This window comes from Halictus rubicundus, chromosome 14 (genome assembly GCF_050948215.1).
Source record: "Halictus rubicundus isolate RS-2024b chromosome 14, iyHalRubi1_principal, whole genome shotgun sequence".
In the NCBI taxonomy this organism is placed as follows: domain Eukaryota; kingdom Metazoa; phylum Arthropoda; class Insecta; order Hymenoptera; family Halictidae; genus Halictus; species Halictus rubicundus.
The window spans coordinates 5592214-5612813 of record NC_135162.1 but is presented as its reverse complement, the minus strand read 5'-3'; the positions used below and the strand labels follow the sequence as shown (position 1 = coordinate 5612813).

The window sequence follows — 20600 nt, the reverse complement described above, 5'->3', positions numbered from 1 at the left end:
TAATATTCTGCTATGTGAACCCCCTTAATTTCAACGATCTGCGATGTGAAGCCTCCTAATTTTATCATTCTACTTTGTGAACCCCCTTAATTTCAACGATCTGCGATGTGAAGCCTCCTAATTTTAACAGTCTGGTACGCGAACCCCCTGATTTTAACATCCTACTATGCGAACCCCCTTAATTTGAACATTCTGCGATGGGAGCCATTATATTTGACCGTTCCATTATATAAACAGGATATTTTGTTTGTTACGCTGTGTGCAAATATGCCAAGTGAATGTATGCAAACGAAGCTCCGGGATGTTCGCTGCAGAAAAGTTTAAAGCATAGCCGTAACTGTTTGTGACGTTGATGTCTCATTACCGGGTTCCCGGCTTGCAACATCTTGATGCACGAGGAATATCGATAATCCGACCGTTACGGCTTTACAACGTTGAATACAACCGTGGATCGTGATATTTCAAACGGTACGTGCCGATAATGGAATATTCCGGCGACGCTTAGGAAAACTTTTCTATGCGTTTGCCGTTCAAGAGGATTTCTCTCCGACGAATCGAGTAGTCGTCGTGGTCGTCGTTCGAATCGTCACGATGAAAAGTGGCAACGTACTCGTTCAGACGCGACAATGGAACCTCGAACGATCGAAAGAAATTTTCCACAAACAAATATTTGCAAGCCTGAAGCATGTATTAATATAGCTGTTCCAGATTTGTTTTCTGCGCCAGAGAAACTTACTGCACGGACCAAGAAATCAAAAGATTCTCTTTGTTTGAGGCCTTCGTTTATTCTCTTTTTGTTTTCACTTTAACAGAAAATAATAATCGACGAGAACAGTCCTTGGATAACTGTGGAAATGGTTGACCTAGTTGACGGTCGATTTTTATTGTTTTTTCAATATGGATTCGTGATTTCTTTTGAATTTCCGCGGGCTTACCATGAAGAGCAATCTTTCCCCTTTAATTTAAGACCTCGATCTTCCAAAAATTCCTATGGGCACACATTCTAAAATTGTTTCAAAAATTCCTCTTAAGATCGAGTCAATTTTGTTCAACTTGGCGATCCCGTTGTTACATTTTTCAATTCTCTTGGACCTCCCCCACCCTATCTTAAAGTGTACTCTTCCCCCTTTAATTGAAGAGCTCGAACGTCCAAAAATTCCTACACGAACGCATTCTAAACCTGATGCGAATATGAACCCCTAAGTAGACTCTGCCAAATGTTTGTGATTCATTGCTAATATATTTCTGACGGTTCTAAAACTAATTTTTTTAGTCTGCCTCGTTCACGCTTGCTAACGGTGACTACCATTGGACTGACAGTTCCAGCAGTCACTAATTCCAGCTATTTTGTGATCGATAAGTGTCCTCTTGTTCAGAAGGTAGCACAGCTACGTCGAACTTGCTCAGTTGAAACTTTCAAGAAACAACGCCCGGTTCTAGTTCTAGGCATCCGGGAGTCCTAGAAGGACACCCAATGAACCCCGGAATGGAGAATAATCGTTTTGGAAACAGGACCTCGATCATCATTCTTCCAGAAGTGTAGGCACTTAGCCCCCCCCACCCCCTCAAAGCTATCTCCCCTAGTGGTTACTCGGTCGAAATGTAAAAAACATTTATGTTTCTTTGAAACCGACTATCGTAGGTCAAGTAAATCGAGCGTAACGTATTACGCGTTTTACGTGGCCCGTTATCTGGCTTGGCATTTACTCCGTCCCTCGCGTTTCCAAGCTATCTCTTCTTTTTTTTTGGTGGGGAAGAGCACTCGTAAAGCAACCCCAATCGCACGAAATGAGGGGAACGTTTAGGATGAGGAGGGGCCAAAGAGACATCTCCATCAGCGCCACCTAGGCGGAGGACTCTCGTTGCACTTCGGGAAGCCAGTTCTCGGGGGCTTTAATCTTCCGGGACGACGTGTGATAGCCGATGGAACTTCTCACTATGGCGTCTTCGGTGGGAGAGAAGTAATCACGGTTTCCAGAAGGCTGAGTTGTCATCGTGTGATTTAGTGCGTTGATAATGGCCGGCCCTCCTTGTGGGCTATCTTGGGGCAATTGTACTCAACACGGTGCTAACATTACGGTGCTGTACAAGTTGTACAGGGTGTCAAAAAATTATATGTCACGGCCACCATAGCGTGATTCTACACCTACGATTTGGTGGAAATTGACATAGAAAACTCCCCGCAAAATTGACCTTGACCTTGAAAAGCAAGGTCAAAGAAACAAAAATATTTTTTTTTTATTAATCGTGTTCTACTGGTCATAAGGATCAACTTTGTGAGAGAAACCATGGGTCGCATCTCAACAGTTCTCTTTAAAAATGATGTTGCATTTCTTATAATTTTTGCAGCTTCTTTATTTGTAAATTTTTTACATCCAGCGCCAATATATAAGTAAAAAGCGTACTATCATACAGCGGGTACCATAAGCAAGCTATCTCGTTGGGTATGAAATTATCATAATCATGATACTCCTATTTCCCTAACTACGGAATGAAAGAAAGAAGCTGCAAAAATTATAAGAAATGCAACATCGTTTTTTAAGAGAACGGTTGAGATGCGACCGATGGGTTCTTTTACAAAGTTGATCGTTATGACCAGTAGAACACGATTAAACAAAAAAATTGTTGTTTTTTGACCTTGATTCTCAAGGTCAAGGTCAATTTTGCGGGGAGTTTTTTATGTCAATTTCCACCAAATCGTAGGTGTAGAATCACGCTATGGTGGCCGTGACATATAATTTTTTGACACCCTGTACAACGTTCTCCGTCACAAAAGCACAAGTCCTTTCATCTCCAGCGATTTTAGGGTATAAAAGACAAAAATCGAAACCTCCGTTTGCTGCCTGTCATTTTTATCGACGGATCTATCTATCAACAAGGACAGGCACAATTTCGACGACTACGTTCGATGTCCTTTGCAAAAACAGCCTCGGGAGTCAGTCAGCACGTAAATTCGAAGTGCCCGTCGCCCCAGGGAATATTTTTCGGGAAACTTCGTAAGTTTGGACTACAGTGAATTCGCGATATACAGGGTGTGTCACCTAACGTTTGCACCTCAAATATCTTTGTTGTTTTTCTAAAGATGCGTAAAATATGGTAAGGACAAAGTTGAATGGTACAATGGAGCTGACACGATGCCATAAAAAATTTTGTTTTTATGTCATTTTTTTAGAGATATCAAGGTCACCTTGACTTTTTTAAATGGAACCACCCATTTTAAACACCTACAATGATAGTCCCTTTCATTAGGAATGCAGTGACTATATTATTCCAAGGTCACTCAAGGTCAAGGACAGAAAAAACGTATGAAACTAAAATGTGGAAGCAGAATACCTGTATTTTATAAATGTATACTTGGGCCATGATTAGTGAATGTTGCTTCGTCCGTAAACAAGACATTAGAAAAAAATTGATGATTTTGAAGCAATCCCCATTGACAAAAGTTAATTCTATTTTGAAAATCATTCCCGTGCAATTCTTGATGGAGCGATATGTGGAACGGATGAAATTTATGTCGGGCCAGAATTCGTATTACGCTACTTTGACCTATGCCTGCTTTCCGGGAAATTTTTCTCGTACTCACGTGAGGATCGACAGCTATAGCTGCTAAAATATTAATTTCATTGTCTTCATTAGTCGTGGGATTCTTCCGTTTGTGCTGTCTTGCACGTACACTTCCAGTACTTCGAAAGAACCTGTACGTATTAATGAAAGTCTGTCTAGAAGGAGTGTTTCGCTCGGGGTACCTTTCTTCATAAAGTAATCGGGCCTGCACTGCATTTTGTCTACATTCACAGTAAATCGTGATCATATCACACTTTTCAATCATTGAATAAGACGGAATCGCATTTGGAAACATACTGATAGTAAATAAGAATGCTGAATAACAATAACATTGAAGGACCTTAGTATGTTTACTTTAACTACGACCATACGATGTTTACTATTTACTACAAGTCTCAACCGTGATAAACGTATTCTGCTTTCATATTCTGAATCTTATACGTTTTCTCTGTCTGTGACCTTGAACGACCTTGGAATAATTATTGTCACTGAATTCCTAATGAAAGGGACTATCATTGTAGGTGTTTAAAAAAGGGTGGTTCCATTTAAAAAAGTGAAGGTCACCTTGATATCTCTAAAAAAAATGACATAAAAACAAAATTGTTTTTAGCATCGTGTCAGCCCCATTGTACCATTCAACTTTGTCCTTACCATATTTTACGTATCTTTAGAAACAACGAAGATATTTGAGGTGCAAACGTTAGGTGACTCACCCTTGTATACAGGGTGTTCATTTGCAAACTTTCCAGCCGAATATCTCGAAAAGTATGAAAGATATTAAAAAAGTGTAAAACACGTGTCCAGGGATTTCGAGGGGGAAAGGGGGGGTGCAGTATCAGTTTTTTATTTGGGTGGCGTTCTCAAGGTCATTTGAAGGTCAACTTCACGGAGTTGACGCTCCTCGGCGTCCGAGGCCTCTCGAGCTCCGTGGCCCCTCACGGGGTATACCCCGCGGTAGTGGGGATAATACCGCGACGTTTATCGTCCAGGCCTTCGCGACATATATAGTGAAATCACTGTGTTGACTATTTCAAGACTGAAGTTAAAAATTACGATCGTTTGTGTCTAGCGTTAGTTCCGTCTCTCAGCGATTACTGGGACCTCTCCCGTGGAACGGTTAAGGCGCTTAGGGTTGAATTTCGTTGAACTGATTAAACGTTTTAAACGAAGATCCCGGAGACGAGGTCGGGGATCGCGTTTCTTCTTGTTCTGTATCTGGCAAACGAGAAAAGAGGGCGGGGAGCCCGCTATGACGCGATTCTTGTCTTTCTTTGCGAAAATTGGACTGGCATCCAGAATATCATGCAGGAGATTGTAGCTTCGCCGGCACTATACTCTGATTCCTCAGCCTCAGAATGATAGCACTCTGTTAAATTGGACTTCGTTAAAAATTACTTCATTTATTACTTTCTTTTTTCTTTAGAATTACCAAACATGAGAAGCCGCTTTTATTCCGACTATACAGAATTTATATTATACTCTGTATCTGAATTAATAAATTTATTCGATCGTTGAATAAAATAACCTCAAAACAATCATTATAATTGATCCGATGAATATTCCGATCTTCTATAATTTTTTAAATTGTCACCTGTTCTACTGTTCAATTTTCACTGTTAGTCTATATTCATTGTTCTTCCATCTCGAAAAACGATGAGGAAATAATTGTCGAACTACACGAAATTATGATTTCGATTTTTTTTATTGATATTTTCTACGTTTCGCGGAACAGAATTCGTTCGAAGTGGTAAATTTTCTTAATTCCAGCCCGAAATGCCTCTCCTTTTGTTAGTCCCTTTGTAATTCACTAACGAGCCGTTTAAAAGCCGGAACAAGGGACACCAGTGACGTCTGCTTTGAAGTTTCGTGCAGTTAGGGGAGCTTTCAATTTGTCTGAGCAGCTCGACACGTGCTCCGGCCGAGTCAAAGGTAAATGACCATCAAAAAAAAAAAAAAAGAAAAAACAGAAAGAAAAAAAGAGTGGCACGCAACTGAATTTTCTTCTGAAATCTTAGGTCGAGTTTTCAGGGCACACTAATGATATAAAAGACCAATTTTACCGCCGAGCGTCGAGTCACGCTTCTCTATTTATTAAAGGGTGCTCTGGAAATACGTTCTGCGACAATTTTTCACATACTTCAATTAAAAAAGCTGGAAATACTTCCGTGAGACTGTAACATTATAATTAGTCTGCGGATTTTCTGCGTTCATGACAAAATTGAGTGGACAAAATTTCGAACGGTAAGAAAATTAAAAGAATCTCAGAATGCTAATAAATTATCATTGATCAATTAAAACTACTAACTAAAAATAATTCCATTTTGTATTCTAATCCTTACAGTTGTTGCAGAACATTTTCATTTCGCGTGAACTTCAAAAAATCCAGAGGTGACCTATCACACGATCATGCGACGTGAAAAATAGTAATAATCAAATTATTCTTGTGCCAGTTCCCGCGAGATAAATCAATTCCAGGAGTTTCTATCGAAGTAGCACATTTGTTGTGCTGCTCGAACCTCCACTAACGAAGCGATGGAAAAAGAAAACGAAACATTTATCGAACAGCAACGGTATTGCGGAAAAATTAACGAGTACGGGGTGGGAGAGAGGGAGGGAGGGGGAAGAGGGGGGTCGTTCAGACGATAGTAATGCTTCGATAACCGTAGGCGAGATTCTTATTCCCCTTGCTACTCTCATTTCCGACTTCCCTTTCATCTCTTTTGCCTTCGATAGCAATGATGACGACGAATGGCCCAGATTTTAACGGGCACCCTTTGACGCGACGCAGTCAAATGAATGCAATTTTCAATATGGCAGCCCAAACCACTTCCCTGACAATTTAGCCCCCGAAGGAAGCGAAGGGACGCGGACGCGTGCTGGCTCCTGGAGTGGCAGAGCGATTCCAGTCCCTGTCGCATTATCCTGCAAAAACTACGTTCATTTACTTACCGGGTGAAGTGCTCCTCGTTGAAATGTGCAACTAGAGTCCAGACGAGTTCCTTTCACCGTTTCAGTTCGTGTAGTGCAGTCGCTGACCATCAAAACCATTTTTTAACTTCGTCATTTTATTTTCTGAGCAGCGAATTTTATTCAGGACATCCCCCAGAAATTATTTATTTAGGCCATCTAGGATTTAATTGTTTAGGGCGCCCCTTGAATTTTATTTACTGAGGGACACCCCCTAGAAATTATTTATTTAGACCATCTAGGATTTAATTGTTTAGGGCGCCCCTTGAATTTTATTAACTGAGGGACATCCCCTGGAAATTATTTATTTGAGACACACTCTAGAATTTATTTAGCAGACCCCCCAGAATTTATTTGGGGCACACTCTGGAATTTATTGATGGCAGCCCTAGAAATTATTTAGGACTCCTCCTGGAATTTATTTGTTTAGGAGACCTGCCAGAATTTAATTAGTAGACCCCCTAGAATTTATTTAGGACTACTCTTAGAATTTACTTATTTAGCAGACTTCCTGGAATTTATTCAGGAAACCTCCCAGAATTTATTTAGTAGACCCCTTAGAATTTATTTGGGGAACCCCCTGGAATTTATTGATGGCCACATTAGAATTTATTTAGGAGACCCCTAGAATTTATTTAGCAGTCCCCCTAGAATTTATTTAGCAGACCCCATAGGATTTATTTAGGTCTACTCTCAGAATTTATTTATTTAGGAGACCCCTTAGAATGTGTTTAGGACACCCCTAGAATTTATTCATTTAGGAGACCCCTTAGAATTTATTTAGGAAACCCCCTAGAATTTACTTAGGACTCCACCTAGAATTTATTTATTTAGGAGACCCCTTAGAGTTTATTTAGGAGACCTCCTAGAATTTATTTAGGACTACTCCTAGAATTTACTTATTTAGGAGACCCCTAGAATTTATTTAGTTCTACTCTTAGAATTTATTTATTTAGGAGACCCCTTAGAATTTGTTTAGCATACCCCCTAGAATTTATTTAGCAGACCCCTTAGAATTTATTTAGCAGAACCCCTAGAATTTATTTAGGTCGATTCTTAGAATTTATTTAGGAGACCCCTTAGAATTTGTTTAGGAAACCCCCTAGAATTTATTCATTTAGGAGACCCCTTAGAATTTATTTAGGAAACCCCCTAGAATTTACTTAGGACTCCACCTAGAATTTATTTATTTAGGAGACCCCTTAGAATTTATTTAGAAGATCTTCTAGAATTTATTTATTTAGGAAAATAAAATTGATTTGTTTAGGAAACCCCCTGAAATTTATTTAGGGACTCGCTAGGAATTCAATGATAGGTTCAGTATTATATTGAAATTGGATGTTGTCTCGACGAAAAAAATCAATATTGACGTAAGTTGGTCCCGGTGCGAACGAGTTTTCCATAAACGATATAATGACCATGGCGAACGTAATGGCGTCGACGAAGGTGAAGGAAAGCATGGGCTATGGAGCCTCGGATATACATGGGGGAATAGCAGACGTGATTGATGAGGCGTTGCGTGGACTTGTCATCCTGTCCGCAATGGCGTCCGTATCTTGTGGCGTCCAAACGCCGTCGTATCTCCGTCGATTAATAACGGCGATGAAATCATCATTCGTCACTCGGTATAGCATTCGTTGTCCCCTACAGAAACAGATACGCACACGAAAGGGAACGGCGTGTGGGGGAGAAATGGGTTCCGGATGTCGTTTGATGGCCGTGTATTGAAATCATTTCTTGGGGTGGGGGGAGTCGTTGATATCGTTTTTTGGAATAAGAAAAAAATATCTGATAGGTATTCATTAACAAAACATGCGTATAACAACATTTAATTGTCTGTTATTTTTTTTCGGAGAGATATGTTCGAGTTGACGATTCACTGCGTATCACAATCACTCAATCGGAGAGCCGAGGACCGGAAGCGGAAGTTTGCAGTTTCATGAATCATATTTTCTATATATCGTTTTCCTCTTCTTTCTTTTTTTTTTCGTTTCGTTTCGTTGTTGTATAACGTTCCGGCTTCGAATCCCTAGGCTCTCCAATCGCAAAAGGAAGTCAACGTGTTTGTTTCTTTTTTTTCCCGACTGCTACGCCAAGTGTAGAAATGTCTAGGTCGGTTAAATAAATAAAATTTATTTATTGAATAGTGGCACACCAGTAGGCGACTGACAAGTAGTCGTGAACTTTTGAACCGCGTCTGACCTTCTCGGGAGCGATCCTCCCTTACGCGGAAGAACGTCTTCCTCAATTGTTTATGTAAAGCCGTGTTCTGGTCTAGACATTTTATAAAATTCATCTTTTATACATTCGTCATTTAACATCTTTATCTGTCAGGTTTTGCCGAATTTCTTTTGTACAATTGGAAAATGGCTCAAACTGGCACAAACTTTCAGACACGAATGGTACAAGTTCCGTGAACATACAGGGTGTGTAAACAGTAATCATCGTTTCTCTATAACCTTGTTGCCCTATATTGACTGTCAAGTGATCCAGAGCTTCCACCAAACAATCTCCCATAATATCCTCGAATCCGAAAACAACGTTAATCTAAACCAGAACACCCCCTCAAAGACATTCATTAGGAGAAACAATTAAACCAACTCCGAGCAATTCACACAAACCCATTCTCCGTTTATTGGCACCGTAAACTTCAATTCTCTTCCACGCGAAGTCCCTCAAATCGTCTCAGCCATCACAAAAGAAATAAAAAAACAAAAAAAAAAAACAAACGAACCGTTCCCCCAAGAAATCCCGTCACTCAATCTCAAACAAGTTCAAACAACTCATTTGTCACGGAGATTACCTGCCCCGCAGGAGTTAGCTGAAACATTAATTCTCCTTGGTCTCGATCCTGATTACCTCCGCCTGACGGGTTCCTAGTCAAGAGATCCTCTCAGACAATTCGAAACGAATCGTTTTCCGAAATCGGATTAACCAACGGATCGAGCTCGATCGCAGCCCGAAGACGTCAAATGAAACTCGAAGGGCTGGCGAACTAAATTTTTCATCTCCTTCTGATTACGGTGACGGGAGCCTGGTCGAGGGATCCTCGCAGACAATTCGAAACAGATCGTTCTGTGATCAACGAATCCAAACGAATCGGCAGCCCGAAGACGTCAAAATAAGCTCGAGCAGCTCGCAAACAAAATTCTCGTCGTCGTCGTCGTCGTTCCCTCGGCTATCGATATCGCTGGCTCGCGACGCACAAAGCGATCCTCCATTGACAAGAAGTCAATCGATTGCTCCCGGTCGCGCACGGTTATCGAACGTTCCTGTCACACATCAAAAGCTGACTGCTTGTCAGGTCTGACGGCAGCACGGATTACTCGTTTTCAGCACGGTCCTCCCCTCTCCCTCTCCCTTTCTCTCATCGCACATACACACTCTCTCTCTCTCTCTCTCTCTCTCTTTCACACACATACACGGAATCTCGCATAAATCTCGCATACCGGAAAATTCGCTAATAACGCCTTAGTAAATCCGTCGGAACGACGCTCAGTAACAAACCTGCGCTCTTACGTGTGTACAATGGTACATATGTGTGTGTATTTACGAGCGCTCGCGCGCGAGTGTGTGTTTATATATATAATACATACATACGCGGTCTCGTTGAACCGCGAACACCACAATTCGAAATTCGTGAAAAACACTCGCTGTACATCGTTAATGATCAATAATAAACCGTCGATCGTGTGAAAATGCGTCTCTCGCGCGGCTACTTAACTATATATCCTGACAATTAACAGTATTCGACTAGCTTGCGCACGTGGGCGAGCACACGTGCACCGTGAACCCTCTACAACGATTCACGTGGATCGGTCACGATCCTTCACTGTTTTACAAGAACCGGCGTGTGTCGGGATCGAGAAACCGTGATCGCCTTCGTCGTCATTTTCTTCGCTCGTGTCCGTTGCTCCGGACTCGCCTAAACGCCCTGCTGCTTTCTCTACCGTGTAAAATGCTTGAAAAATGCTTGTGGTCCGTCTCCTCGTTCTCTTCCGGTGAAATCGACTCGGAGGCTCTGAGGGGCGCCGAGGATCGTCGAACGATCAGGCGAAGTCCCCCGAATGATCAAGGTAACGTTCCCGTAATTTTGTACTTTGTCCAGTCGAGAGCGACGGCCGCTCAAGGACGCTGAAAGCTCTTGAAATTGTCCGAACATGACTCCCGTGAACATGTCGCCGTAGCACCTCTTCGTCTTCTAGCCGAGTTAATTCGTTTCTTCGCCGTCACGTGCTTCGTCGTCAGCCTTCGGAACGAGGTTAGGGGCACATCGGCTGCACGTGACCTAATCGGCTCACGAACACCTCGCACCTCGTTCCGTTTGCGTTGATCTAACACCGACTCCTTCGTTTTTCTACAAAGTAGTCGATTGCTACGGGGTAGCAATCTCAGGCAACATTGCGGTTTCTATTTGGAGATTCGCTGGTCTTCGAGAATCGACCATTTCGAGGATGAACGCTGGGATCATCTTAGGCCATCGATCGTCTTAGTTCCTGAACGTTAAGCTCCTCGGTGGAGACCGAATTAGACCGTTCTACTATATTAGGCTAGCTCCTGGCAGTGATCGCTATGAGTTTTGGTCCGAATTCAATCACTCTTCTAATGTCCAATGTTTGTCCTCACGCTCGCTTCATCGAACTTCTTCTATATTATTCCTCCATTAGGATTAGGGAACCGTCGGTTGCTCGAACTAGAAGGACCGAGGACGTGGGAACAGCTTCCGAGGTACCTCCGTCCTTCCAGGTAGCTTTCAAGGTACCCTCGTTCTCTGAAGGTAGCTTTCGAGGTACCCTTTCGCGATGCCAAGGTACCTTCCTGCTTCCAAGTTGGCTTTCAAGGTACCCGAGTCCTTCCAAAGCATCTTTTCAGGTACCGTTGTCTGTCTAAACTAGCTTTCCAGGTACCTTTGTGCTTTCCAGGTACCTCCGTGCTTCCGAGTTAGCTTTCGAGGTACCTAAGTCCTCCAAAGTATCTTTCCAGGTACCTTCGTCTTTCTAAACCAGCTTTCAAGGTGCCTTCGTGCTTACAATGTAGCTTTTAAGATACCTTCGATCTTTCTAGGTAGCTTTCAGGGTACTTCTGTCCTCCCAAAATAGCTTTCAAGGTACCTCCGTGCTTCTAATACAGCTTTCAAGGCACCTTTGATCTTCCAAGGTAGCTTTCAGGGTGCCTATGTTCGGGCTTGCAAGTTAGATTTCCAGGTACCTAAGTCCTTCCAAAGTTGCTTTTGAGGTACCTCCGTGCCCCTAAAGCAACTTCCAAGATACCTTTGTGCTTCCAAGTTAGCTTTCAAGGTACCTAAGTCCTTCCAAAGCAGCTTTCAAGGTACCTTCGTCTTCCTAAACTGGATTTCAACGTACCCCTGTCCTTCCAAATTAGCTTTCAAAGTACCTCCGTGCCCCTAAAGCAGCTTCCAAGGTACCTTCGGGTTTCCAGGTTCGCTTTTAAGGTACCTAAGTCCTTCCAAAGTAGCTTTCAAGGTACCTCCGTGCCCCTCAACTAGATTTCAACGCACCTCTGTCCTCCCAAATTAGCTTTGAAGGTACCTCCGTGCCCCTAAAGCTGCTTCTAAGGTACCTCAGTGTCCCTAAAGCTGCTTCTAAGGTACCTTCGTTCTTCGAAGCTAGTCTTTAAGGTACCTTCGAGCTTCCAAGTTAGCTTTCCAGGTACCTAAGTCCTTCCAAAGTAGCTTTTAAGATACCTCCGTGCCTCTGAAGCATCTTACAAGGTACCTTTGTGCTTCGAAGCTAACTTTTAAGGTACCTTCGAGGTTCCAAGTTAGCTTTCAAGTTACCTAAGCCCTTCCAAATTAGCTTTCAAGGTACCTTCGTCTTTGTAAACTCGATTTCAAGGTACCTATGTCCTCCCAAATTAGCTTTCAAGTTACCTCCGTACCCCTAAAGCAGCTTGCAAGGTACCTTTGTGCTTCGAAGCCAGCTTTTAAGGTACCTTCGTGCTTCCAAGGTAGCTTCCACAGTACCGCAATTTTTTCCGAAGTAGCTATGAAGCTCCCGCCTTCAGGATGCACGGGGTCATTGTCTTCGTGGTTCCCCAACGCACTCTACTTAAATCCGTGTCGATATGTTTATACTCGAAATCCCCTCGAACTCCTCGGGAGCTGTACCATGTACCAATCGCGTTGCTCCGATCGTTCTCTTTGCGACACCATGTGGCAGCAATCGATCCTGCTCCTACCCAGCTGCAGCACGTTCCACGATCGATCCTAATCAGCTTTCATTGGCTATCTCGTTTGCGATGTCTCCTTCGTCGACGATCGTCGAATCTTGGTGAGCACAGATCCTAAGTTTGTGAACGTCTAAGTGGAACTTGAAGACTTCCAGACTTGAAGAGAACCAGTTGGCTCCAGTTTGTCTACCAACTTGTCCACCTTGTTCCGTGATCAAGCTGATCGAGGCTCACGGAAGCTTACAGATCGACGTCGTCATGTGGACAGCACGGATGATGATGACGATGATCGTTGGTCGCCGATGGCGTCGGTTTGGCCGCGTTGTTGCGGTCTACTCTCACGCCCCGGCGACTACATATGCTATAAGCAGGTCTCCTTCTGGTCGACCGTGTTCACGACCACCGAGGCTTGCGTAGGTAGCTCCTTCTGGACGGGCACACCTGTCGGCACCTCCTCCAGTATTGGTCAAAGGGTCGTGGTCCTCGATACGACCGCTGAAGGTGGGGGTGGTGGTGGAGGTGGCGATATCACCACGTCTGGCTCACCCGCCAGGTCGCAGTCGAATCTCCAGAGGATGCTCTCAGGGTGGTCACCTCCTGGACAATCAGAAAACAGGACCCTAAGAGCTCTACAGTCTATACTGTCCTACCAATTCCTACTTTGACTCTGCTTCGATAACCAAGTTCTTATTTCATTTACTTCAATTCTAAGAATTCGATAAATGTTAACGAAGATCCACCTCTGACCTTGCCGATGTTTTAATGTGCCGACAAGCTCATCACCCCGAGCAGATAAAAAGAAAAAAAAAAGCAATGAAACAGAAGAGTTCTTAGGACTATGAATGTCCTGTGAACGAATGAATTTTCCATTGATCTCAAGAAAGCAGCTTTGAAAATAAATTTTGCGAATGTATGTTGTTTTAACAGTTAACACACACTCACACACACATACACACACATCTGCTGATCGATATTTTTAGTGTGATAACAAATATTTTCTTCGCATTCACAGGTTCAGGAGTCGTGGCCGAAGATATTCGACATCAGTTCTAGGTAAAATTTTCATTTTCGAAGATCAAGGTCATTTCAAGGTCATGTTATTCTACATATCTGAATGTATTTTTCGATCAGTTACACGATGCAATACAAAAAAATGTAGTTATGTATCCAAAAACACCGATGACCTTGATAACTCCGAACAAAATGACCTTCGGAAAAAATACTCTTGCCAGATATTTGGTCCATCGACACCACAATAACGTGAAGGGATATTTGGGTGGCCTTACTTAAAAGGACCGCGCTGTATAGCCATAAGAAAGGATCCATTTTGCTTAATTAAATGATTAGCATACCTTGACCCAAGACGATGCTTGAAGAGTCCCGCCTCTGTCTCGGTGGGGGTGGTTGGTGCTTGTGCGTATGACTGTAGCTGTGGCTGTGTGAATGTGAGTGGCAGTGTGTGTGGCGTGTGTGCGTGGGCGTGGCTTTGCACGGTGGCTGTAATTGTTGTTGTTGTTGCTGGGACGACTGCTGCTGTGACTGCGACTGCTGCTGAGGATGAAGATGACGATGAGGCCTGTGCTAGGTGTTCCCTCCACGGGCCGCTCCCACTTGATCGAAGCTCAATGATTTCTTCATCTCCGTCATCGACAACGCACCACCCTCCTGCTGAGGGAAGTAAAACGCCAGGTGTTAGCTATATCGGGGCAGTTATTACCGAACATCATCATCAAACAAACTTCTCTTCTTCTTCCTCGCCCCTCCTCCACCAGCACAACTTTTCTCTCGGCAACATTGCGAGGACGCAGAAGCCGCGGGGCGGAGAATACCGACTTATTAGAAACTTTTCCTTCGGCTCGTTAAAACTTATCGGGAACTTTTTAAAAGCTCGTGAAAGAGTTATCAACGGTCACGCGCCTCCCACGTATCGGACCCGGTGTTTTAGCGTTCCGCTCGAATGCTGCTCCTCGATCATGCTCTGGTGACGTATTTGTCTTTCCCTTTCGGCACAAAAACCAAGACATGTCGTGGAAATCGATGAGAAAATTTTCTTTTAACCCCTTCTACTATAATATCGAGTCAGACTCCCGGTGAAGATTTGGAAAAGAATTTTCTAATTATGTAGATAGTGAATTCTCGATATATGTCACAACACGGGTCTTGCCAGCGTCGTGTATCGTGCAGGAGACACACCCGAACCGTGTTGTGTTTACACTCCTTGGCATCAGAGGCCTCTCGAGCTTCGTTACGGGGTTTACCCCGTGGTAGTGGGGATAATTCCGCGACGTTTATCATACAGGCCTTGACGACATATATAGAGAAATCACTGTATTATTAATTCTTCGTTTAAATTGAAATGAAATTCTGTTTTATCGTAGTCAATATTTAGCCATTACAGAACACGTGGTTATACAATAAATGTAAATTTTTTATTTTTCCTAGTAGATTATAGGCATCAAAGAAGTTGTAATCATTGTAATCATAAAATAAATTACTGTGTCAGGAGTTAAGAGGGGAACCTTGTGCAAAATGAAATTTCTGAGCACTTTTTTTTTGTTTAAATTGATAGGAAATTTCCACAGGAATATGATTAAAAAAGTTAGAAAGTGATCAGTAGACTGCGGATCTTTGTGCAAAATAAAAACTTTCTATCTGAATTGCAACAAATTGGGTTGAAATAAAAATTTAATTTTTTTTATTATGTTTAATAGATTGAAAATAATATAACAGTACCTTTAAGTTCTTCTAATGTTGTTACTGTCCTAAATTACACCTACACATTTTTGTCATAAATGCATAAAATCCGCAGTCTAGTGATCAGCGATGTTCTTGTACGTTCTTTTCAAAATAAAGTGAACGGTTGCATTGTGTTGTAATTATTTCCAAAATATAGTGCAAAAAACTGCTGAAGTACAACTTTTTCAGGAAGGGGAAGATCTGTTCTATGGCCTTGGAATCGCAGATTAGCAAAAAACCGCGGTAGGGTAAAATGAATTAAGATTTTTTCACGATATTTCTGTTACTCAAACTTTAAACGCATTTTCCTCGAAACGCAAAATTTCGCACGCCGTGCGACGTAGCTCAAAAAGTGGTTACTCGATCTTTATGAAACTTGGTAAATATATTCTATAAATAATTGGCCACAACATGACGAGCTCCGATTTTTTAATTTTTTATTTGAAACATTGTTATTAACGGAAAATCATAACAGCAGATCCGTTTATTCTTCAAAACCTCGCCATTTTTGCAATTTTACAAATTTTAATAAACGAGGTATGTCATGTTGTGCGTGTTTTGGAGCGTGTCATGTTTTGGAATTTGCATAAACTAACGATTCCATTTTAATTTTCTTGTTTCTGTTCATTTTTGTGCATTGTTCACTGCACGGCGCATTTACACTATACCATTTTCAAGCCGCCATTGCACCACTGATACTAACAATTAAAATTTATAAAAAATATTTTTCTTTACAATATAACATTAATAAATGATACCTCAAATTTTAAATCAATCTACGCATTACATTTAGAAAAAAAAATTCTTGACAAACAGGTCATTTACGCAAGGTTCCCCCTTAAACGCAAAGAATGATGGGCGAAGCTTTCGTTTCGAATGTCTCCCATTAATTTTCGTAATAAATTTACAATAAATGTGCTTGTGGTTTAAAGAACGGAACGGAGAGGATGGAAACCGCGACAATCGTCTGGCAGGCGGCATTTCGACACGCTGATTAAGGTATCGAAAGGAAACCGACAAGGAATTTGCAAGAGTTCCTCGCGCTTCTCGCCTCGAAGTCGTCACGAAGATCGGAAATCCGATTCGGTCGTAGTTTTGGGGCGAATTCGCCGATGAAATTCGATTGTGTCGCTAATCCCGGCTCAGCTGAACTGTAATTAAACTTTCACCGGCGGTGCTGGGCTCGGGCTGAGCCCGGAACGCCCCATACGCTTCGTTTCATGCAGAGAGACAGAGGGCCCGAAAACGAAAGCATCTAACCATACTAGTCTATCAGAAATTCCGCACCGAGTCGCTTTGTAAACCGTTTTCGACCGGATTCGTCGCATTCTTGGCCACACTGCCGGCGAAACAGGACGGTCACTTCGATATCACTCGCTGGACAATCACGATGATTACACTGTCCAACACCAAAAAAATTTTGCAATACCTGTTGGGTGATTCTTATACACTTTGTCATCCTAAAACCGAATCTGAAAGTAGAATTGCTCTATCACGCAACGTTATCGAAAAATTTTGGTTTTTGTAAAAATGCCCGATTTTGATAAAAAATGACGTGTTACGCAAAAACTAAACACGCGAGAAAATTCAAATTTGAGTCAAGAAATAGAGGGGACTCTCCTCTACATATTCATATAGTCAATTATATTTTTATGTACTTCCTAATAGTTGTAAATGGTTGTTAAAGTTTGAAAATGTGCCGACGCGGGTACTTTGTACGCTCTATTTTTGTATTTATGTGCAAAATCCTTTATCTAGCAGGAATTTACTATACAGGAATGCATTCTACAGACATTTCTGGTAAAGAAACCATTCACGAAAAGTATTTGGTTCCCTTAATGTACGAGAAGGATCAGAAAATGTTAATTGACAGCGTGTGCGCGACTCGTTCGCGCCAGACGGCCATTGCAGCCTTTTCGCGACTCGCCAGGGCCGTCGCTATGCGTAGTCGACGTTGGTACCACTCAAGTATGTCTTTGCTTACTATTTACATACATTTTTTTTGTCTTTTTGGGTGCCAATCATTACAAAAGATTATAAAAATACGGGTTATATTCACATTTCATTGTGGAAATGCTTAATAAAGAAAATTGAATACAAAAACTTACCTATTTCTGATGTAAACAAATTAAAAATGTTTCCGCCTTGCTTGACGTTTGTTCCTGGTATCCCGATTTTCAATAATAAGTGTCCAGCAGTAATCAGCAAGCATCCGCACATAAGCCTTTTCCTTTGTAACGTTTTTCCTTTGTTGAAATATCTTGATGAAAAATTAATGCTGGAATTGTATTATACACTTCCGCGAGATTTTATCGATTTAATATAGAGCGATCTATGTCTTAATTATGTACTTCGATCAATAAAATCGATAAAAATAGTCCCATTTACATAGTGTTTGGACTTATTTTAATCGGAAGAATCTTGAATGTCCATTGGTATTACAATTATAAAGATAAGACAACAATTACTGAAAATAAAATTTTCCAGTCTCCGCATTGCTGCGGTCAATTTTCTTTATTAAGCATTTCCACAATGAAACGTGAATATAACTCGTATTTTTATAATCTTTTGTAATGATTGGCACCCAAAAAGACAAAAAAAATGTATGTAAATAGTAAGCAAACACACACTTGAGTGGTACCAACGTCGACTACGCATAGCGACGGCCCTGGCGAGTCGCGAAAAGGCTGCAATGGCCGTCTGGCGCGAACGCGTCGCGCACACGCTGTCAATTAACATTTTCTGATCCTTCTCGTACATTAAGGGAACCAAATACTTTTCGTGAATGGTTTCTTTACCAGAAATGTCTGTAGAATGCATTCCTGTATAGTAAATTCCTGCTAGATAAAGGATTTTTCACATAAATACAAAAATAGAGCGTACAAAGTACCCGCGTCGGCACATTTTCAAACTTTAACAACCATTTACAACTATTAGGAAGTACATAAAAATATAATTGACTATATGAATATGTAGAGGAGAGTCCCCTCTATTTCTTGACTCAAATTTGAATTTTCTCGCGTGTTTAGTTTTTGCGTAACACGTCATTTTTTATCAAAATCGTGCATTTTTACAAAAACCAACATTTTTCGAAAACGTTGCGGGATGGAGCAATTCTACTTTCAGATTCGGTTTTAGGATGACAAAGTGTATAAGAATCACCCAACAGGTATTGCAAAACTCGAAAAAAGTCTAATTTTGTTGGACAGTGTTATCAGACTGTGAATCTCTACGCGAAATAGGAATTGTTTGTACTAATTGCAAGACACAGAAGCTACATTTCTTTATTTTCTAAAAGTATTATTTTATCCGGTTGCAAATAATACGACAGCGTCTTTAAATTTTTTCAAAGGTTTTCAGTATTTTCCATTTGACAGAGCCGCAATGCTGTGATTTCTCTATACAGGGTGTTCGACTACAGGTGGGAGAAAATTTAAGGGTTGATTCTCCAAGGCAATATAAGATGAAAATGAAGAATAAAAAAATTGCGATTTCGGCTTCATTCTTTATTTATTACCAATTTAAAATTCGCCTAAAATGCGGCAACCCGACCAACAGAGGTGTACGTTGCTTACGTCATAAAGGTGCGCGACAGTCACCTATCAAAGGGGGTCCTCGCTCGCACAAAAATGTGTAGGTGTAATTTAGGACAGTAACAACATTACAAGAATTTAAGGTACTGTTATATTATTTTCAATCTATTAAACATAATAAAAAAAAATTAAATTTTTATTTCAACCCAATTTGTTGCAATTCAGACAGAAAGTTTTTATTTTGCATAAAGATCCGCAGTCTACTGATCACTTTCTAACTTTTTTAATCATATTCCTGTGGAAATTTCCTATCAATTTTAAAAAAGTGCTCAAAAATTTCATTTTGCACAAAGTTCCCCTCTTATCCCCTGACACTATAATTTATTTTATGGTTACAATGATTACAACTTCTTTGATGCCTATAATCTACTAGGAAAAATAAAAAATTTATATTTATTGTATCACCACGTGTTCTGTAATGGCTAAATATTGACTACGATACAACAGAATTTCATTTCAATTTAAAGGGAATTAATAATACAGTGATTTCTCCATATATGTCGTCAAGACTGCACGATAAACGTCGCGGAATTATCCCCACTACCGCGGGGTGTCCTGTGCGGGGCCCCGAAGCTCGAGAGGCCTCGGACGCCGAGGAGTGTAACATAACACGGGTCGAGTATGTCTTCTGGACGATATATGACGCTGTCAAGACCCGTGTTGTTGACATATATCGAGAATTCACTGTAATCAATTGATCTCTGCGCCTTCTAAAATTCTTATCGGTTCCATAAGTAGGTTGACTGTTCGTTGGAATTGCAATTTGAATGCAAATCGCCGGTCATAATGAAATTATGCCACCGCGGAGGAATTCAGAGCGGGACGAACGCAAACACCGGGTCGTTTTTTTTGATTTTCCAAATGAATATCAAAATTCCCTGGTCCGAGATCTCGTCGTCGGACGACGCGACGCGACGCGACGCGCCGGTTATCTTTCGCTCTGGGAATTTGCATTGGGGAAAGTACCGAAGCGGATCGATCCATTTCTTTTGGAGTTTCAGAGTCGGGAATCGGGAATCCCCGAGATTCAGTGACTCGGCACACGGGAAACGGGACTCGAAAATGTGACGTGGTCTGGAAAAATCACTTCCGCCGCGATCACGAGCACCATTCACGCGGGTTTTCGACGACGGGCGAACTGTTCCGGGTCGACAGCGCGCCTCTCCCTTTCCCCATTCCTGTTTAACGAACACTCTATTCTCGCGCGATGTAACCGCTCGTGCCAATATTTGCGCAGATGTAACGACGAGTGCCGCCACCCTCCCCCTTCCTTTTTGCCCAAATCAAATTTTACGAGTTACTTAACGCCTTCTCATAGTGCTGACAACGAAATCGTATAAGGAACTCCGTGCAAGTGCTTTTCAACTGTCTTTTTCCAAGACAGCTTTTGTTTAGATTTAACCCTTTGCAATTGAAGCTACAGTGACCCCAGTAGTCATATGTTTCAATTCATTTCGAATATTTTCTTTCGAGTATGGGGAAAAATTAATTTCTCGAGTTCATTGGTATTTTTTTCAACGGTACCTTATATTTTTTCTTACGTATTCTTGT

The 20600-nt window shown here is 41.6% G+C and overlaps 1 protein-coding gene across 1 annotated transcript in view; it reads right to left on the bottom strand.

The window, feature by feature from the left end:
- Nucleotides 1-13180: 13180 nt before the first annotated feature.
- The window catches only part of LOC143360896 (glutamate receptor ionotropic, kainate 2), a 327145-nt gene continuing 319725 nt past the window's right edge, over nucleotides 13181-20600 (bottom strand). The window contains exons 20-21 of the mRNA XM_076800073.1: nucleotides 14073-14388; nucleotides 13181-13317 (exon numbers count right to left, since the gene is read on the bottom strand). Of these exons, the coding sequence (XP_076656188.1) occupies nucleotides 13311-13317; nucleotides 14073-14388 (323 nt within the window). The 3' untranslated portion in view covers nucleotides 13181-13310. The remainder of the gene's footprint in view (nucleotides 13318-14072; nucleotides 14389-20600) is intronic.